The following is a 19,207-nucleotide window of genomic DNA, read 5'->3' as shown; positions in this document are numbered from 1 at the left end:
ATGGGGTTGCTCCCTTGACACTTCAATCATTTCCAAACCGATTATGTGTCTCCCACTTTCAGAGTGTCGTCTCTCAGAGAGGGTGTCAGCAGTAATTCACCCACCCTTCCTCACCGCACACACACACACACACACACACACACACACACACACACACGAACTAAAGTAACATCTGAATATATGAACTGAGTGTTTGTGTAGGTGTGAGTGCAGTTAATCAAGTCTTAATACGCCTGGCGAACATCTTGTAGAGGCACATTAAGGATGATGGAGTGTGCACTTTGAGCGATGCAGATTTATGCCTCTCTATGACCTCCAAGCAAACTTTGCTCCAGACTCTGACCACATAAAGTTTAGGAGTTATTCATGAGTCCTCTAACTTCCCAGAGATGAACTGTCTGATCCGAATTAATGAGGATCCAAACAGTCTTAGGGACTCTCAGACAGAAAAAAAAAACCATGCTTAGTGAATTTAAAAGCCATTAAGTTCTCGCTGCTCTGGTTGTGGGTTTGCAGATGAAAACAACTTTAGCATTCACCCAGGGCTCGGGAAGTGTACAGGAGAACGTGGCAATTAATATCGCAGCTTATTCAGGCATTTAATGGAAATATTACAGAAGTCTTTTTCTGCAGAGTAATTCCTTCTACTTTCAATGCAACCTTGAACATCACTTGTCTGAAACCTTTTCTTCCTTTAAAAGCTGCCGAGCTTGATGTATAACTCTTTACAGCTCTTTGTTAACCAAACTGAGCTTTTCTTTTCACCAAAACAGACAAAGGATTTTTTTATTTCCCAGCTGTGATTGACCCATAATGAGCACATTAGGATGCCATGACACGTGTGTCAGGAGAGTATTTGATGGTTCGGTTATTTAAAAAATGCAGGGAAAATAATTGGTTTTCTGGTATCTGTGCTCTAAACACGGGGCAAGGTAATTAGCTTTCTTTGCTGAAATGGCACTTCAGTGTGTGTTAGTGACTACTGATACAAACAGAAAGCAGGACCCGATGAATCGGCTGTTTTTGTGTCTGTGCGGGTGGATTATGTGACAGCTGGTGTTACAGCGAAGCGACGACGTCTGAAAGTTAAACTGGAAGAAAAGTTTTGGGAAAATGAAACAGATAAATTGTCTGTGGACACGTTTACGACAAAAACGTTAAAAAAAAAAAAGGTGAATTACGCCAAGAAGGTCGACACTCACGGTCAATAAATGAGGTGAAGAGCATGCGGAAGCGACTGAGCCGGCTTTTCTCGTCAGCCCACATGCGCACCACTCCCACGCCGTTGTCCAGCATCAGGTCATTGGCCACCGTGCTGCAGAACTTGGCCTTGAGGTTCTCGATGGCGCTGCTGCCGTCGTACACGGCCACAAAGTTCTTCTTGCACTCATTCGAGTGCTCCATCTGGTAGTCTATGAAGCGCAGGTAGATCTGCAGGTAAACAGGAGATGCAAATCATTCAATCTTGGGAAATTATATTCACACTGGTTCATCGCTTCGCCTCACAGCTGCGGTACGAACATGAAATATACGCATTAAATCAGGAAAAGCAAACGGTGATAATGAACAGAAGGAGGAGGAAGGAACTGGTCAGCGCTGGAAAGAATCTGCTGAAAAATTAACAAAGTAAAGACCTTTTTAATGGATGATATGGTCATAAAAATCTGAAAATGTATGTCACAGAGCAGCCTGCAGTGTCTTTAAATCAGCTTTGACATCCCATTCTGAATCCATGGTGCAGGGTCAGTAAACTGGGTCCCAGGAGGGTCGCAGTCCTGCAGATTTACAGTGTTTCCCTGCTCCAACACTCGTTGGACCGAGCTGAATGACTCTGACTCAGGATCCACATCTGTAACAGCTTCAACTCTTCAGGGGAGACCTTCCATAAGGAGTGTGTTTATTATAATAACAAAAACTGTTCATATTACCAAGACTTGCAATCTCATACCAAACAAAATGTCTTTCTGATTTTTATTTTAATGTATAAATATATGCCAACATTGCCGTCTCTAACTTATTTCTCATTTTTCCGCAGGTCTTCCTGAATAAGTGCAGTTATACATGTTGTTCTGTCTTTCCTGTCCTCTCCACCCCAACCAGTCGAGGCAGATGGCTGCCCTCCCTGAGCCGGGTTCTGCCGGGGGTTTTCTTCCTGTTAAAGGGGAGTTTTTTCCTTCCCACTGTCGCCGCGTGCAGCTCAGGATGGGGGATTGGATCGAAGTCATGACTCGATGCAATCAGTTATTTTTTAATTATAGGATATGTATGAATTGGCTTTAAATGATGTGTATGTAAAGTTCCCTGTGACAACAATGTTGTGAAGTGGCGCTATACAAATAGGGTTGAATTGAATTGAATCTTCCCTGAGCCTCTCCCTGAGCCGTCACCTTATCGTGGTGGAGGGGTTTGTGCGTCCCGAAGATCCTAGCAGCTATGTTGTCGGGGGCTTTATGCCCCTGGTAGGGTCACCCATGGCAAACAGGTGTCTAGGGGAGGGACCAGACCAAGCACGGCTCATAGACCCCTATGACGATGACAAACCTGGGCATAAATGTTCCCTTGCCCGGACGCGGGTTACCGGGACCCCCCTCTGGAGCCAGGCCTGGAGGCGGGGTACGAGAGCGAGCATCTGGTGGCCGGGCCTTCGCCCATGGGGCCCGGTCGGGCTCAGCCCGAAAGGGTTACATGGGCCCCACCTCCCGTGGGCTCACCATCTGCCGAGGAGCCGTAGGGGTCGGGTGCAATGTGAGCTGGGCGGCAGCAAGGGGCGGGGACCCTGGCGGTCCGATCCCCGGCTGCAGAAGCTGGCTCTAGGGACGTGGAACGTCACCTCTCTGGTGGGGAAGGAGCCTGAGCTTGTGCGCAAGGTTGAGCGGTTCCGGCTAGATATAGTTGGACTCACCTCGACGCATGGCTTGGGCTCTGGAACCAGTACCCTCAAGAGGGGCTGGACCTTCTTCCACTCTGGAGTTGCTCATGGTGAGAGGCGCCGAGCAGGTGTGGGCATTCTCATCAGCCCCCAGCTTGGTGCCTGCACGTTGGGGTTTACCCCGGTGGATGAAAGGGTAGTTTCCCTCCGCCTCCGGGTGGGGGGACGGGTCCTGACTGTTGTCTGTGCTTATGCGCCGAACAGCAGTTCAGAGTACCCACCCTTTCTGGGGTCCTTGGAGGGAGTGCTGGAGGGTGCTCCTTCTGGGGACTCCATTGTTCTGCTGGGGGACTTCAATGCTCACGTGGGCAATGGCAGTGAGACCTGGAGGGGAGTGATTGGGAGGCATGGTCCCCCCCCTCTGAACCCAAATGGTGTTTTGTTATTGGACTTCTGTGCTCGTCATGGATTGTCTATAACGAACACCATGTTCCAGCATAAGAGTGTCCATATGTACACCTGGCATCAGGATTCCCTGGGCCGCAGTTCAATGATCGACTTTGTAGTCGTATCGTCGGACCTGCGGCCACATGTCTTGGACACTCGGGTGAAGAGGGGGTCGGAGCTGTCAACTGATCACCACCTGGTGGTGAGTTGGCTCAGATGGTGGGGGAGGAAGCCGGTCAGAGCTGGCAGGCCCAAACGTGTTGTGAGGGTCTGCTGGGAACGTCTGGCTGAGTCCCCTGTCAGAGCGAGCTTCAACTCCCACCTTCAGCAGAGCTTCGAACATGTCCCGGGTGAGGCGGGGGACATTGAGTCCGAATGGGCTGTGTTCCGTGCCTCTATTGCTGAGGCAGCCAGCCGGAGCTGTGGCTGCAAGGTCGTTGGTGCCTGTCGTGGCGGTAATCCCAGGACTCGTTGGTGGACACCAGCAGTGAGGGATGCCGTCAAGCTGAAGAAGGAGTCCTATCGGGCCTTCTTGGCCTGTGGGACTCTGGAGGCAGCTGATGGGTACCGACGGGCTAAGCGGCATGCGGCTTCGACCATTGCCAAGGCAAAAACTCGGGCATGGGAGGAGTTCGGCGAGGCCATGGAGAAAGACTTCCGGACGGCTTCGAGGAGATTCTGGTCCACCATCCGGCGGCTCAGGGGGGGGGGAAGCAGTGCTCCATCAATACTGTGTACAGTGGAGATGGGGTGCTGCTGACCTCAACTCGGGACGTTGTGGGTCGGTGGAGGGAATACTTCAAAGACCTCCTCAATCCTACCAACACGTCTTCCCATGAGGGAGCAGAGCTGGTGGACTCAGGGGTGGACTCTCCTATCTCTGGGGCTGAAGTCGCTGAGGTGGTCAAAAAGCTCCTTGGCGGCAAGGCCCCGGGGGTGGATGAGATCCGCCCGGAGTTCCTTAAGGCTCTGGATGCTGTGGGGCTGTCCAGGTTGACACGCCTCTGCAGCATCGCGTGGACATCGGGGGCAGTACCGCTGGATTGGCAGACTGGGGTGGTGGTCCCCCTTTTCAAGAAGGGGGACCGGAGGGTGTGTTCCAATTACAGGGGAATCACACTCCTCAGCCTCCCTGGTAAGGTCTATTCAGGGGTCCTGGAGAGGAGGGTCCGCCGGATAGTCGAATCCCGGATTGAGGAGGAGCAGTGTGGTTTTCGTCCTGGTCGCGGAACAGTGGACCAGCTCTATACCCTCTCTGGGGTCCTGGAGGGGGCATGGGAGTTTGCCCAACCAGTCTACATGTGCTTTGTGGACCTGGAGAAGGCATTCGACCGTGTCCCCCGGGGGCTCCTGTGGGGGGTACTCCGGGAGTATGGGGTACCGGACCCCCTTGTACGAGCTGTCCGGTCCCTGTACGACAGGTGTCAGAGCTTGGTCCGCATTGCCGGTAGTAAGTCGGATTCGTTTCCGGTGAGGGTTGGACTCCGCCAAGGCTGCCCTTTATCACAGATTCTGTTCATAACTTATATGGACAGAATTTCTAGGCGCAGCCGAGGGGTTGCGGGGATCCGACTTGGTGGCCTTGGTCCCTGCTTTTTGCAGATGACGTGGTCCTGTTGGCTTCGTCTGGTCGTGATCTCCAGCTCTCGCTTGAGCGATTCGCGGCCGAGTGTGAAGCGGCTGGGATGAGAATCAGCACCTCAAAATCTGAGACCATGGTCCTCAGCCGGAATAGGGTGGATTGCCCTCTCCAGGTCGGGAGTCAGGTCCTGCCTCAAGTGGAGGAGTTTAAATATCTCGGGGTCTTGTTCACAAGTGAGGGAAGGATGGCGCGTGAGATCGACAGACGGATCGGTGCGGCGTCTGCAGTAATGCGGGCTCTGCGCCGGTCTGTCGTGGTGAAGAAGGAGCTGAGCCAGAAGGCGAAGCTCTCGATTTATCAGTCGATCTACGTTCCTACCCTCACCTATGGTCATGAGCTGTGGGTCGTGACCGAAAGAACGAGATCTCGTATACAGGCGGCTGAAATTAGTTTCCTCCGCAGGGTGGCCGGGCTCACCCTTAGAGATAGGGTGAGGAGCTCAGTCATCCGGGAGGGGCTCAGAGTAGAGCCGCTGCTCCTTCGCATCGAGAGGAACCAGTTGAGGTGGCTCGGGCATCTGGTCAGGATGCCTCCTGGATGCCTCCCTGGTGAGGTGTTCCAGGCACGTCCCTCGGGGAGGAGACCCCGGGGAAGACCCAGGACACGCTGGAGGGATTACATCTCTCGGCTGGCCTGGGAACGCCTCGGGATCCCCCCCGCAGAGTTGGCAAATGTGGCTGGGGAGAGGGAAGTCTGGGCTTCCCTGCTTAGGCTGCTGCCCCCGCGACCCGACCCCGGATAAGCGGCAGAAGATGGATGGATGGATGGATGAATTGAATCTTGCGAGTGATACACGAGGAGAGCAAGATGTTTCGGATTATTCACCAACTTTTGAGAATTTATGTCTTTTAATTCCTCATCCGTAATGAAATCCTAACACTGCTGATTTTTACATGCTGTTTGACATCGACTTGTATCTTTCACACCCGATTCTGTCATGATTTGGGTTTTTCGGTGCTTTGTTTTTGGGCTTCCTGTTTTATTTTGTAGTTTTTCCTGTTATTGAGTTCACCTAGGTTCATTTAGTTAATTTGTTTCACCTGTGTCTCGTTTTGTTCTGTGTATTTATACTCCTCAGTTTTCATTCCTTGTTTGCTGGATCATTGGTTGTAGTTAGTCCCTTGAGTGTCCTTTGTTGCGTGCCTTTGTTAAAATAAAGCCACTAGCATCTACATCCCTGTTCCCCTCATCTCTGCGTTTGGGTCCACATCTCCGCTGCCACCATAACAGATTCTAGCTGTGAAAACTTGTTTCTAGACCTCCCAGTACCAATTCACGCACACACTGCAAACGTTCTCAGATAAGAAAAAAATACTCAACTCAACCTTCAGTGCTGCAACGGGATTATTCAGTAAGATTTCCTGAGATAAGGAGGAGTTTCTAGACAAGGTTTGGACGAGTGGGAAGTATCTGTTAACAACCGCAGCAGTACAGTCGGGGGTGTCAGTGATTTAGCTGGTAGGAGTTGGGAGGTTGTGAGTTCAACTCTTGCAGTCTTTGCTGTATGAAAGCTTGGTGGTGGTCTGCATGGTGAAGCCACATGGCTCCAGGAGCTCTACACATGTAGCTTAGCACCTGTGTGTGACAGGATTCTATGTAAAGCATATTAATTTAATCATTTATTATTATTGATTTAATTAAGTGTAAATCCATTGTCTTGTTAATTTGAAATGCAGAAGAATCATCTTGCTTAGCTTCATGTTTTAGGACATGATGGATTTGAGTTGTCTTTTCTTTGACTTTATAACGGACTTTAAATCAGTGTTTTACCACTTATTTCTCAATCCTGTAAGATGTAGAAATTCTTTCTTATTTCAGGAAATGTTATCAGGTGTAATTATCTTATTTCACGAGGTAATTAGTCTGAATCTGCTCAGTTTAAGCATTATTTACTCATATTCACCCTTTCATGCATACATAAATAAAAAACAATGCAACATTTTTTTAAAAATACAGGATTTTTACCTCTACAGACATATGCACTGATACTTTTTTGTTAATTAGTGATATTTAGAATTTATCATGATTTATGATTTATTTTAATACATTCTCTAAAATATTGATAAAGCAATATAGAATCATAATTATATTTAGTAAATTTTCGATAAAATATAGTTGTATCATTTTCTTTTCCTATTTATTGCAGAGGGAAACTTGGATATTTACATTATGTTTAATTATAGCATACATTTATTTATCCTCCTGTGAGTGGAAACGTATTGGATGACTCACTAACATCCAATGAAGTGGTGAACTTACATAAATATCATCCTCATTCATGAATATGTAATAAAAAATCTTGTAAATTTGTGCCCAATATACGGCTAACAGCTCATTCCTGAGACCACGCTGGGGGAAAAAGTCCCACCTCACAGTTTCTGCTCAACTTTAAAACAAAGGTGATCTACTGGATGGAGACTCTGTCAGGTTGCTCCACACATCCATGTCTTCATACTGGAACAGAATGTCCCAAAACAGCTTTCACAAAGTTTTGAGCATTAAATTGTCCAAAACGTCTTGGCGAGCTCAAGCATAAAGAGCTGATTTCATTTAAACTGAGGGCCTCAACCCTCTAAAAAATCAACCCCACACAATAATCCCCCCTCCACAAAACTTCAGAAAAGCGCCGTTCTCATGGCAACCGCCTAACCCAGACTCGTCTATCGGATTGCTAGACGGAGAAGTGTGATTCATCACTCCAGAGAGCATGTCTCCACAGCTCCAGGGCCCAGTAGTAGCATGCTTTACACCACTGCTGTGCATTGCACTTGGTTATGTAAGGCGTCGATGCAGCTGCTCCACTACGCACACCCATTCCTTGAAGCTTTCTTCAGCTAATCTGAAGGCCGGACGGAGTTTGAAGGCCTGTATGTGGTCAATCACCTTGTGACTGAGTTGCTGAATTGTTTTAATACCACGAACAGTTAATTACCAGCATGGGGAGCTTCACAAATTGCACGGTCAATGCTTGGATTCATGGAACTCCTGACAGAGATTTTCTTCACGAAGGTTTGTAGAATCAGTCGGCAAGCTCAGGTGCTTTGACCTGAATTCCATTATTTGGAGGGTGTCTAAATACATTTGGCTGTGTATTATATCCTTAAAGCGATATTTTATTATTTTTATTCTTTTGTAAGGCAACCTTGGGTATAAAAAGGCACCAAGAAATAAAATTTATTATTATTTATTTATTTATGATTATTATCATTATTATTATTATGATTTATTTTTTAAATTATTATTATTTTACTTATTATTATTGTTTTTTATTTATTAGTATTATAATTATAATTTTTTAAAATTCTTATTATCATTATTATTATTACTTGAATACAGTGGCCCTGCAGAGTCCAGGGGCTGAGAAACTGCACTCTATGTTAGCCTGAAGCTTCGTGATATAGCAGAGTTTAGTACCACATCACACATGATCAACTATCAACAAACTGGCTATTTTGGATTAACATAATGGCTGATTCAGTAAAGAAACCCTGAACAGTATTATTGGAGGAAGCGAGAAAAAGAGAACGTGACAAAGCAAAAGTCAACATCAGACGAATAAAGCTTAGAGAATGGTGTCTTATTAATTGTCCAAGTAAGAAAATCTGCCAAAGTTCAGTTGTGAGGCTTCAAAGAAGCAGCAGAAATGAAGGACAAGAGCTGAACATAATATTCCCAAAGGTGAATCTGGCCTAAGATCAACAAACAACGGTGCTGTGTTCATCTTCAGTTTTCTGAGGAGCAGCGGTCGAACAGGTGACAATATAACAACACGACTTTTAGAAAACCCTCCAGGCTTGTCACAACATGACACAGAGGGGAAGTCATACCATCTATGACAAACCTTTACAGCTAGTGAGCATGCTCAGTCGGGTCAGAAACACTTTAGAGATGATATTCTATAATCTCAGTCTTTTTTGTAGAAATGTCACCGTGTCTGTGTGCTGTTGCACCGAAAGCTTCTCTACATCAGGAATTTTGACTCAGCAAGAGATGCACTGCTGCTGCTAACAAGATTATTAGTGTCCAAAGCTGCCATGTCAGTGAGACACCATTATCCACTTAATGCCATAAACAGATACTTTATGTGGCATCTTAGCTTGCACTTTGGGGTAATTACAAAACAAATTGTTAGAAGGAGCCACATCAGCAATAATGGTGTGATAAAATCTCGGACAGGGAGAGCAACAGCTCTGATGAAGCAGCACATTTAGCAGGCGGACACCTGTGTGCAGGCAGCCGTTAAGAGGCTGCTCTGGTTCTGCTGCTGAGCGTGCTGCCCTGCTTCTTCTGCCTCACAGAGCTCATTTCTGGCTGGAAACTGAGCGCCTCTGCTAAATCCTGATCATCATCACCGCTGCTTTACGTTGCACGTGTTCGAACCGGTGAGACTCATCTCTGCATGTGACAAAGCAGCACGCAGAAATGTTTACATATGCATAACATGTAATAAAGCGTGCAGATATAAGTTTTGAATGTTTTTTTACTTGCTTGCAATTTGTGACAACTCATTATGTTGTTTGTGTAGCTTTAAAATACATGAGATGTGCATTAATTTGTGCTTTTTTTCAGGACAGTGAGTGGCAAAGGACTTTGGATGACTCACTTAGCCAGGAGGGAGAAACAGAGCAGAAATGAATCAAGCTAGCCATGCCATGTTTGCAATTTCAATGAGATTTTTAATATCAGGTCATAAATATCTGAACATGTCAGCAGGCTTTTACTCTTGGCTCGAAAACACACTCCTAAACTCCAGGGCCATACATCATAACGGAGATTTGCCTTCGCTGGGCACTGCACAAACTGCACTTTTACACAAATACAGAGTTATAATGTAAATGTGATAACATGACAGCATAACAACAGCATTCTCAGGGAGAGAAAAGCTGAGCATTTAGGAAAAACAGGTGGGATCTACAATTAAAACAGCTTTTTTTTTTTTTTTTTTTTAACTAAAAAGCATATTTGGAGCCTTTCTTTCCCCATTAGTCTATGTCAGCTTTAAGAGGTTTGGCGACACTGATGTTTACCTACAATAAATAACATCAAAAATGTAAAAAAAATGTTAAAAAAAAATAAAAAAATTATATATATATATATATATATATATATATATATATATATATATATATATATATATATATATATATATATATATATATCTGATTCTATTGGACTAAGCAAAAGCTGAACATGGCAGATGTGACAAGTCCACAACAAAGGACGGACATCCAATAGGATGACGCGTTTACAACAATCAGTTCAGCTCTGTGAAAGATGGAAAACAATGTATAAAGTGATATTTCTGGTATTTTTTCCTCGGCTGTGTGGACACATGTGAGTGGAGATGGTTATGTCACTATGATCAAGTGTAACGAAACACGTCTGAGCAGTGAGAAAGATTTAATGTGATAATCTGGTGGAAAGGGATACATTTATTTATCGCAATATTTAATAAAATGGTTTACTGGTTTGTAAACCATTTTATCATATAAAATGGTGTTAAAATGTTATCATTTTAAACACCTACTGAAACCTTTTGCATAACTGTATGGAAAAAAAAACCTGTCGTGTCTTCTGTCTCCTGGTGGACAACTTTTTCGGGACAAATACTCTAACAACATGGAGATAAATGATATGTGTAGACAAATTATTATTGTTTATTTATATTAATAAAAATTTCTGCCCATTTTTTCTTTGGTTATCAATAAAGTGTTTAAACATAACATATTTATGCATTTTGAGCCCATCCAGCTTTGTTGATTGACTTTTCATTTCAGATAAAAACTGACTTAATGTGTACTGGGATCTGATTTTCATATTTCCAGTTTCAGTGAAAGTACTGAACAGCTGATCTAACAATAGACACATTGTCAAGATGAGGCATCATGGGAAACAAAGTAGATGGAGTTAACACACATGAGGGAGATTTCAGACTCCGTTGCCGTTTAGAAATTCAGAGCCCTTCCTGCTCTTGTTGATATTCAAAGCATCGCCCCGCATCAGCTCCTCCTGGTGAAATCCTCCATCGTTTCGTCTCTGATTTATCTTTTTCAAATGATGCATCAAAAATCTATTCCAGCACTGACTGTATGTGATTTTTAAGTCATCCAGCACACAATCCATGCAGTTTTTTTTTGTCGTTCAGTGATTACAAAACCAGGGTGTGAAGCAGCTTGTTCAAGAACGACAGCAGCTGAGTGAACAGGTGTAATATTTAAATATTCAGAGTTAAGAAGTGTGTGAACATGATAAAAATGACTGATTCATTAAAATAAGGCAGACCAGACCTTCTGGTAAACTGTTTTTCTATGCAGAGATTCTGAAAAGCACCACACGCGCCTTCATAATTGGTCCTTCGTACTGACCTTGGACTGAGGAGGAGCCCTGATGGTCCAGATACAGTCCAGAGCATCGCCCGGCTTCACTCGATCTTCTTCTTCCACTTGACTGGAGCGAATAATCCCATCCCATCCACCAACTTCAAACTGACAGTCTGCAGGCACAAAGGGAAATGTGCAGAAAGCAGTAAGAAAGCAAATAAAAAAAATAAGAAGAAAGAACGGGTCATGAAAACATGAAGAGGTCAACAAACAGGTCGTGTGGAAGGAGGAAAGAGAAAACAACTGTGGAGACGGGACGGCTGCAGAGAGGAGAGCAGCATGACGGACTGAGAGGACAGACCGTAGATTTTATTAAGAAGCCAAAAGGATTTAAGATTCAATAGAAGTGAGCGCAGCAGATTAGGATGAAGGACAATAGGAAGGCAGAGGAACAAAAGGCACAAATACAGGCAGGGAAGAGAAAGATAAAAGAAGTGTGTGTTCTCACATAGGCTTAAATTTGTGCGTGCGAGTGTGTGTACATCCTTTGACTTTGTACGCGATTACAAGCCTGTCAAGGTACATTTTCCAGTTCAGCTTTCATGTCACAGCGGCAGATCGCCTCCGGTGAGCTTCTGAGCTCAGACGAGCTTTTTAAAATGCATCGGACACAAACGTGAGGAATGCCGCGGAGCTTACCTGGGATGGGGTTCAGCAGTCCGCCCACGTGCAGATGGAAATCAGGGTCTGAAATGATCACATTTAGGAGGCACATTACTATCAAACCACACAGCAGAGGTATGTAAGCAGGGATGACAAGACAAGATCCCATTAAGCCTGGCCAGATGAAGCAGAATGGGTTTTTTCTATCAGATGCCTGATGAGAGGAGGATTTCGAGCCATACTTGGTTTAGACTTTAAAGGCATTTGTGCAAAGCTTGTGTCAAAAAAACAAAAGAACAAACAAAGGAAAGAGGTTTATGATGTCTGGAGAGTGAAAGGCCTGATGGAAGATCTTTTTTCAGTTGGTAATAAATAGAAACATGGCAAACAATGCAAAAGAAAAAGCAGACTTGTCTTCGGGAAGATCAGATTCTCAGATCTTATTCTCCTTTTTACTTCTGATCTCTTAACAAAAACAGTCTTATCGAATTCATTTCTCACTCGGCACCTTTGATGTGGAAAGAAATCAGCTTTCACAGTGGGAGAGAGAGTATCAGGGAGTTCACACTCACCTGCGATGAAGGTGTACTTGATGCGGAAGCCGAGGCCTTCGAGCTCCTCGTCGCTGGTGAACTTGATCCACATGAAACGTCCCGTGGACGTGACGAGCCCCGGATTCTTTCCCCCGCAGAAGCGATCGATGAGCGGCGAAAACCCAAACGGCCCATCACGTATTTCGATGTGATCAAAGCGGCACTCGAACGACGGCTCGATGTAGTAATTCTTATCAAAAGCCAGCTGAATCCTTTGTCGTGGGAGGGCTTTGGAAAACAAGGGAGAAAACAAAGGAAGAAAATCCATGAAAAGAATAGAAATTAGATCTTTGCTTTGCTGGACGAAGATAATCTGGATGAGAGTTGATTTGGATCAACTCATTTATGAGCAGCATCCATACCATTTTGTCCATCTCCAATGACCGTGTGATGAACTCTGTTTTCTCAAAGATGACAAACATTTACAGAAAAATCCACAATCATCATATTTCACACCCACTGACTCAAATGTCGACTGAGTTGGATCACAACAGGATGCCAATCTGGTCCAAACTAGTGCCGGTTCCGAAGCTGATCTGCAGAATCGATTCCAGCGTGAAGCGGATGTCTGCTCTTACCGGTGGTGGAAATGGAAACTGAACCATGACCATTAGGATGTTTGGAGCTGCCAGCATGAGACCAGTCATGGACTCAAGGTTGGGAGCAAAATATTTTCCTGGCCTGAAACATAAATAATCAGTCTTTTCTGGATTCGGCTCCTCTGAAGGCCTTGGGGCAGGTAGAACCGATGTTCACTGACACTGTGTCCACCACCCTCCTCCGTTTCCACATGGACTGTGGATACAGGGGTTCACACCAACCCTTGACTCACCGCCAGCTGGACTTTGTGTTGTCTATTGTGTGAATTTGTGCTTATGTGTACACAAGGTGTTTTTTTGTCTCTCCAGACTGCGCCCCCACGAGACATTGTCTGGTGATACCTGTTTTTGCCCTCTACCCTGAATCCTAATGTACCTCTGTTCTTATCAGATAAAGCTGGCTGCGAGGCCTCAGACTGCCCGGATCTGTGAAATTGTTCTATGTTTGTCTGTAAAATCTTGGACTGGTTGTACTTGAACCTTGAATTTCCACTCGGGGATGAATAAAGTATTTTTGGTTCCTGACTGATTGGTTAAAGAGTCTTAATAAGGAGGAAGATGTTTTCCGTCTTCACACTAGTGATAGTAAACAAGAGCCAACACCCACTGAGGAGGCTTTAAAAGGAGCATTCTGATTGGCCCACTATGTCGCAAATCGTAAAAAGAATGACAAGGACAGGATTCCTCTATCCGGGTCCTCTAGGTCCAGTGTCCTGCAGGTTTTGGACATTTTCTTGCCAAAAACCCACCTGATTAGTTTTATGGACCTTGATCAGCTCTGTGTATCTGCTAATGACTGAATAAGGTGTATTTTGGCAGGTCAGCGCATAAAACCGTCTGGACCCCGGCCCTTGAGGACCAGGGCTGGAGGATCCCTGGACTGGGATCATACCAATATGTGAAAGAAGGAAGGCAGTAGAACTCTAATAAAACAAGAGACTCACATGAGAAAATCACATGAGCCCTGCTAATAGGTCTTTAAGTTTTATAATTTATATCTTTTAAATGCAAACATGACAAAATACGAAAGGCTGGCGACCTCTGGGATCGGCTCCGCCTCACGCCTAGCCAGTTCTACTAAACAGCAAACAATCTATCAAAAAGACGTATTTCAGTTTGGCTGATGTGTATACTTCTTCACACTTTTTTCGCACTTGTAATGTAATGATTAATGATGTAAACTTATTATTGTAATTGTTAGACCCTAATAATAAGGGTCCCGAACGTCTACGTTAATGTAGGACAACAAAATTAAACACACGTGTAACACCCCAAGACGAACAAAAAAAGTACAGTCAGATGCTGTTGCCATGGCAACGGGATGTCCGCCATGTTGGTGAATACACCCATTCTTTCACTTTGATGCATTGTATATATCTATATACCATTAGTTCTGTGCCAAAGTTAAAAGCATTCATAATTGTTTGGTAGCATGATCGGGGGGGTCTTCGGCATGAGGTACGGACCAGATGGATGCTGCTTGCGGCTTTAACTATTATTATTATTATCATTATTATTAATTTTATTGTTATGTTCTTTATTACTTTCTTGTATTTATTTGAATGTATACATATGTATGTATATGTACATATATTTTCTTTAGTTCATTCATCCGAAATAAATGACCTAACTAACTAACTAACTAACTAACTAACTAACTAACTAACATTCAGCGATGCTGCTGAGCTTGTCATGTTGCTGCAAGTCCAGTCAGTCAGCCATTATTAATAAACTGTGTTGCGTTAAACGTTACCATCATTTACCGCAGTTCCTGAATGTTTACCTTCACATTTACCTTTAAGTTCACCTTCACGTTTACTTTCATGTTTACTTTCATGTTAGCATAAAATCCTGCTGGTTATTCTGCAGGTGGTGAAACACATTTGATACATTTTCTTCTTCATTGTCTGTGGTTTAATGTTTATTTTAGTCTGGTCTATTTGAGTTTTGTCTTTTATTTTGTAGCATTCCTCTTGTGTGTTCTGCTTTTACTTCCAGCTCGTCAGTACACCTTGTTTTGATTGGTTAACCTCCTTTCACATGTTTTTTGTCGTCTGTGTATTTATACTGCTGGTTTTCAGCTTCTCCTCGTCAACTCGTCCGTGGTGTTTCCCCAGGGTTTGGCTGACGTAATGTCGGCCTTGAAACTCATTTCTACATTCTGTCTGCCTCCTGTCTTGTTCTCCTGCAATTAGGGTCTTCACATCTGAAACACCATGACACCTTTTATGTCTGCTTTGCAGACCATTGAACCGACTTCCACAAGGACATCTTGGTCTTTTTTTTCCACTTTTAACCAATAAGAACTCAGCATGACATATGGTTTCTGAGACATTTTGCATCATTTTATGGTACAAACTTTGCTCAAAACCTTGACTGAAAAATCTGATTATAGTTTTTTGCCCCTTAATGGACATCAGAAAGCAGAAGATGACACTATAAAAATGTTGGCATATCACATGGTAATAAATGGTAAAAATCCCCCCAAAAATGTTGGTACTTTTATTTTACATTTGTTGAAAGGACAAATAAAGACCTCATAATGAAAAAATTGACATATCTGATCATTTTTCATGGGTTGGGTCTTTATGGATTAAGCAAAGAGACTCAATCTTTTAGGAGGAAAAAAAATCTTTTCTCTCCTCATTATGACACAGAAACAAAGCAGCAGGTGGGTGTTGAACGTTTTGTTTCTCCATGCAGACGTTGTGCTGATCTGCCGAAATGGTTCAGACATAATTATTTTACAGAAAATAAGAATATCAAGGGATCTTTCACAATCAATGATGGCGTTTAATATCTCTGATCACATGTGAAATAGAGTATTCTGGCACCCCTCGTACAGTTTCATATGATTTGTTTTTTGCTCATTTAAACGTTGACTAAATGGTTAAATAGAAACTGTATTTTTAATGCAAGCATAAGTAAGGCTTTTAGGAAAATACAATTGCTCACCAACAAACCAGATTTCCCATCAAAACATCACACTGAAAACGTTCCAGCCATTTAAAATGTAAAAGTCTTGTCCAGCAGTGTCATCGGCACCTTTCTGCCAATTCAAACTGAAAATGCAGAGGTTTAGTCTGAGCACAGTCATTGCAGAGATGTTGCGACAGATTCACCTGATAAAAGAGCTGGCGAGTAAATATGCACACAGTCTGACATCTCTGCAATGCCGTCTGTCTCTGAATTTAGAAACCTTGCAATCCCAGAATGACCTGCAGTTCACCAGTTCATCTGTCAAGCAAATCCAAACGTCTACACGCTGAATGGGCTCAGCACTTTAATACTATTTCCCCCCAGAAACATAGGGGCAAGGGCAATTTATGCCTGCCATGTCGAATGAATCATAAAGATGCAGAACATGGGGAGGAGGGGGTGGAGCTCTGAATGCAGTCAGGCTTGGAGACGCTCTGCATGTCCGCTAAAGAGAAAGAAAAGTGAGGTCAGGGTGAGGCGTGTGCTCATGCAGCTGAGCTAAAATAAAGCTTTTTTTCTTGCTTTTGAATTTGATAAATGAACAAGCAGCTCGTTGGGCCTCACTCCCTGCTCTGTGTGTTCATTCCCTGGTGTGTTGAATTTTTACAACACACACACAAACACACAAATGACACAGAAAGAGCAGAATGTATAATCACTCAGTCTATTTAGCTGATGAACTTGGGGACGTGACACAATCAATGAGCCCCACTAGTTGCAAATTATGATTACAAAGCTATCTGATTATCTCCCAGACTAACTGTGAGCATCGCTTTGTCTCCGTGTGATGCAGAATAAAAGGAGCTGGAACGTGAACAAGGCAGAGGCCATTCAAGACCAAATAAATGCAAATGATAGGTTGCATCTGTGGCGTGGCAGACCTACCGTGATGTAACACTGCACACACAAGACAGAGTCACAGCTAAGCCATCAACAACAGGTCTGGGCTTGATCTGTCCACAGGGGGAGCCCTTGAGCCATGTGTGAAAGCTATTACGGCTCCAAACACATATCTCATCTGCATGAAAAGCTGTGCTTTAACTCCATGGACAAACAGTTCATCAGTGTAGAAAACACATTACGCAGACCTTATCTCCTATAGCTGCTAATGATGCCTTCCGTTATGTTTCCCGAGCGGCAGGCCACCAAATTACAGACGGATGTGATATTTCTGGGAAACACTAGAGTTGACGAGGATGCTTACGATTCAGAGACGTGCCGCTAAAGCCCAGTTGTGTAGCAGATGTTCATCTCCTTTTATGTGTCCTTAAATAACAGACACTTCAGGCATTTGCTGCCAATAGAGATGAACAGAGCCAGCAGCCATGGGGTCGTTAGGGGAGGGGGGTCACCCACAATGCGCCACTCTCTATGATTTTCAAAGGGCTATATCTGAAACAAACTCAGGTTGTCTCATTTGGAAAATGTCAAGCTGATTGCCTTACAGGGACGGAGGAGAGGAGGGGATCTGGTTATATAAAAATGATGGCGGGGAGCGTGCTGCAAGGTGGAAAACGTCTCTGCTCTCCTGCTGCTCCCAAGCAGAGGACGATAAAGGGCCTGGCTTTACCTTCCAGGATGTAAACGCACTCCTTGTTGGGTGGGTAGGTGTTGGGGTAGTTTGGAGACATAAACACCCCGCCATTGATGTTGCGCACCCACGTGCCACAGTCGTTTTGGTTGGCGCTCTGACCGCCAGGGTCGCCCTGAGAGTCTGAGAGAAGAGGGGGAAGAAAAGAGGAGGGGACAGATGGGTTATTGAGTCAGGGGATCAATGAGCGAATGATTAGATGGTGAGGAGAATGGAGGAGGGGAGAAAAGGGAAGAGCAGGCGAGGGTAAAAAAGAAGAAAAGGATGCAGAGAGTTAAGAAGAACCTTCTGTCGTATGATTATCTCGCTCAAAACTGCTGAAATGGCATTAAGAGGAAAGAGGAGCACTTACACTGGTCACCTTTAGTTCTCTGTGCCAGAGCGAATCCCTCTTCTATCAGAAAGCAAAGTATCCACACTGTGAAGCAGAGAGATTACACATTAGTCTCAACACGTGTATTAATATCTGAGAGATTATCAACAGCAGAATGAAAGCACTTAACAGACACAGGAGAAGGTGCCATCAGCTGCACTATCCATCCTATCTAGCTTTGAATAATGGCAAGAAAAATGGAAATCAATATCAGTTTTATAGCTTTAATGACATGTTTAAAAAAAGTGGAACTTGTGAGAAAAAGGGATAAGAAGCTGCAGACTGTCCTTATATCAGCAGTGTGTGCAGAGGATGCAATGAACACGATGCATTTATGAGCAGGGGAAACAGTGATGCTGAATTATCATGCAAATTACACATAATAATGTAACAGCTTATTAGCATTTCAAACTTTAAGCTAATCTGGTACAGATAAGAAGCCTTCGCTGCTTTGCAAGTAATGAAATGCTGACATTTAGCATTAAATGCAGAGACACATTTCCTAATTGTTTTCATTTCTTTGTTTTTGGCTCCATTTCAGGACTCTGAACCACGGCTGCAAGGAGCAATTATCCTCCCCAACTGACTGATCTGCTATTTATTTGCAACATTAGATGGTTTATTGCAGGTCTGAAGCAGCTGAAAACAAAGAATAACCGTAGCTGTGTGCATGGGAGTAGCAGAAATTAATGAATGACTGCAAGAAAATGTAATAACTCCACAGATATGTGCAGTGGAAGCACATTAAACATGTGTAAAATCTAGTAACCATGACATAAAAATGACTAAATTGCTGTATTATAAATTTAGTTGAGTGGCATATGTGAGGTGGAAGCTGGTACAAAAATAGTTTAAAGGAATAAACCTTCATACAACCCACCAGGCTAACCTACAGCCTTTCACACCAGACACTTATCTCAGAAATAAACAGGAAACAGGCTCCTAGGTTCACGGCTGAGCAGCACATGGCTGCAGACAATACATATAATATGCTGTAGCACAATGATATCTGCACAGAGGGTGAGCATGTTACAGCCCCTGACACTGTCTTGCTCTGATAAGCCGCCGTAGACCCGATCCCCACTGAGTTCATAATAGGTTGGCCCGCTCACACCGAGTTAGAGAGCGAGC

At 44.1% G+C, this 19,207-nt stretch overlaps 1 protein-coding gene across 1 annotated transcript in view; it reads right to left on the bottom strand.

Moving 5' to 3' along the window:
* Positions 1–19,207, bottom strand: part of neto2a (neuropilin (NRP) and tolloid (TLL)-like 2a) — a gene marked incomplete at both ends in the record, with an annotated part of 30,773 nt that overhangs the window by 9,587 nt on the left and 1,979 nt on the right. The window contains 6 exons of the mRNA XM_079256640.1: positions 1,203–1,431; positions 11,324–11,451; positions 11,978–12,025; positions 12,514–12,762; positions 17,683–17,826; positions 18,065–18,121. Of these exons, the coding sequence (XP_079112766.1) occupies positions 1,203–1,431; positions 11,324–11,451; positions 11,978–12,025; positions 12,514–12,762; positions 17,683–17,826; positions 18,065–18,121 (855 nt within the window). The remainder of the gene's footprint in view (positions 1–1,202; positions 1,432–11,323; positions 11,452–11,977; positions 12,026–12,513; positions 12,763–17,682; positions 17,827–18,064; positions 18,122–19,207) is intronic.

This window comes from Telmatherina bonti (genome assembly GCF_933228915.1).
Source record: "Telmatherina bonti genome assembly, chromosome: 1".
NCBI lineage: Eukaryota > Metazoa > Chordata > Actinopteri > Atheriniformes > Telmatherinidae > Telmatherina > Telmatherina bonti.
Note: the sequence above shows the minus strand (reverse complement) of the source record. Positions and strands in the feature narration are given on the sequence as shown.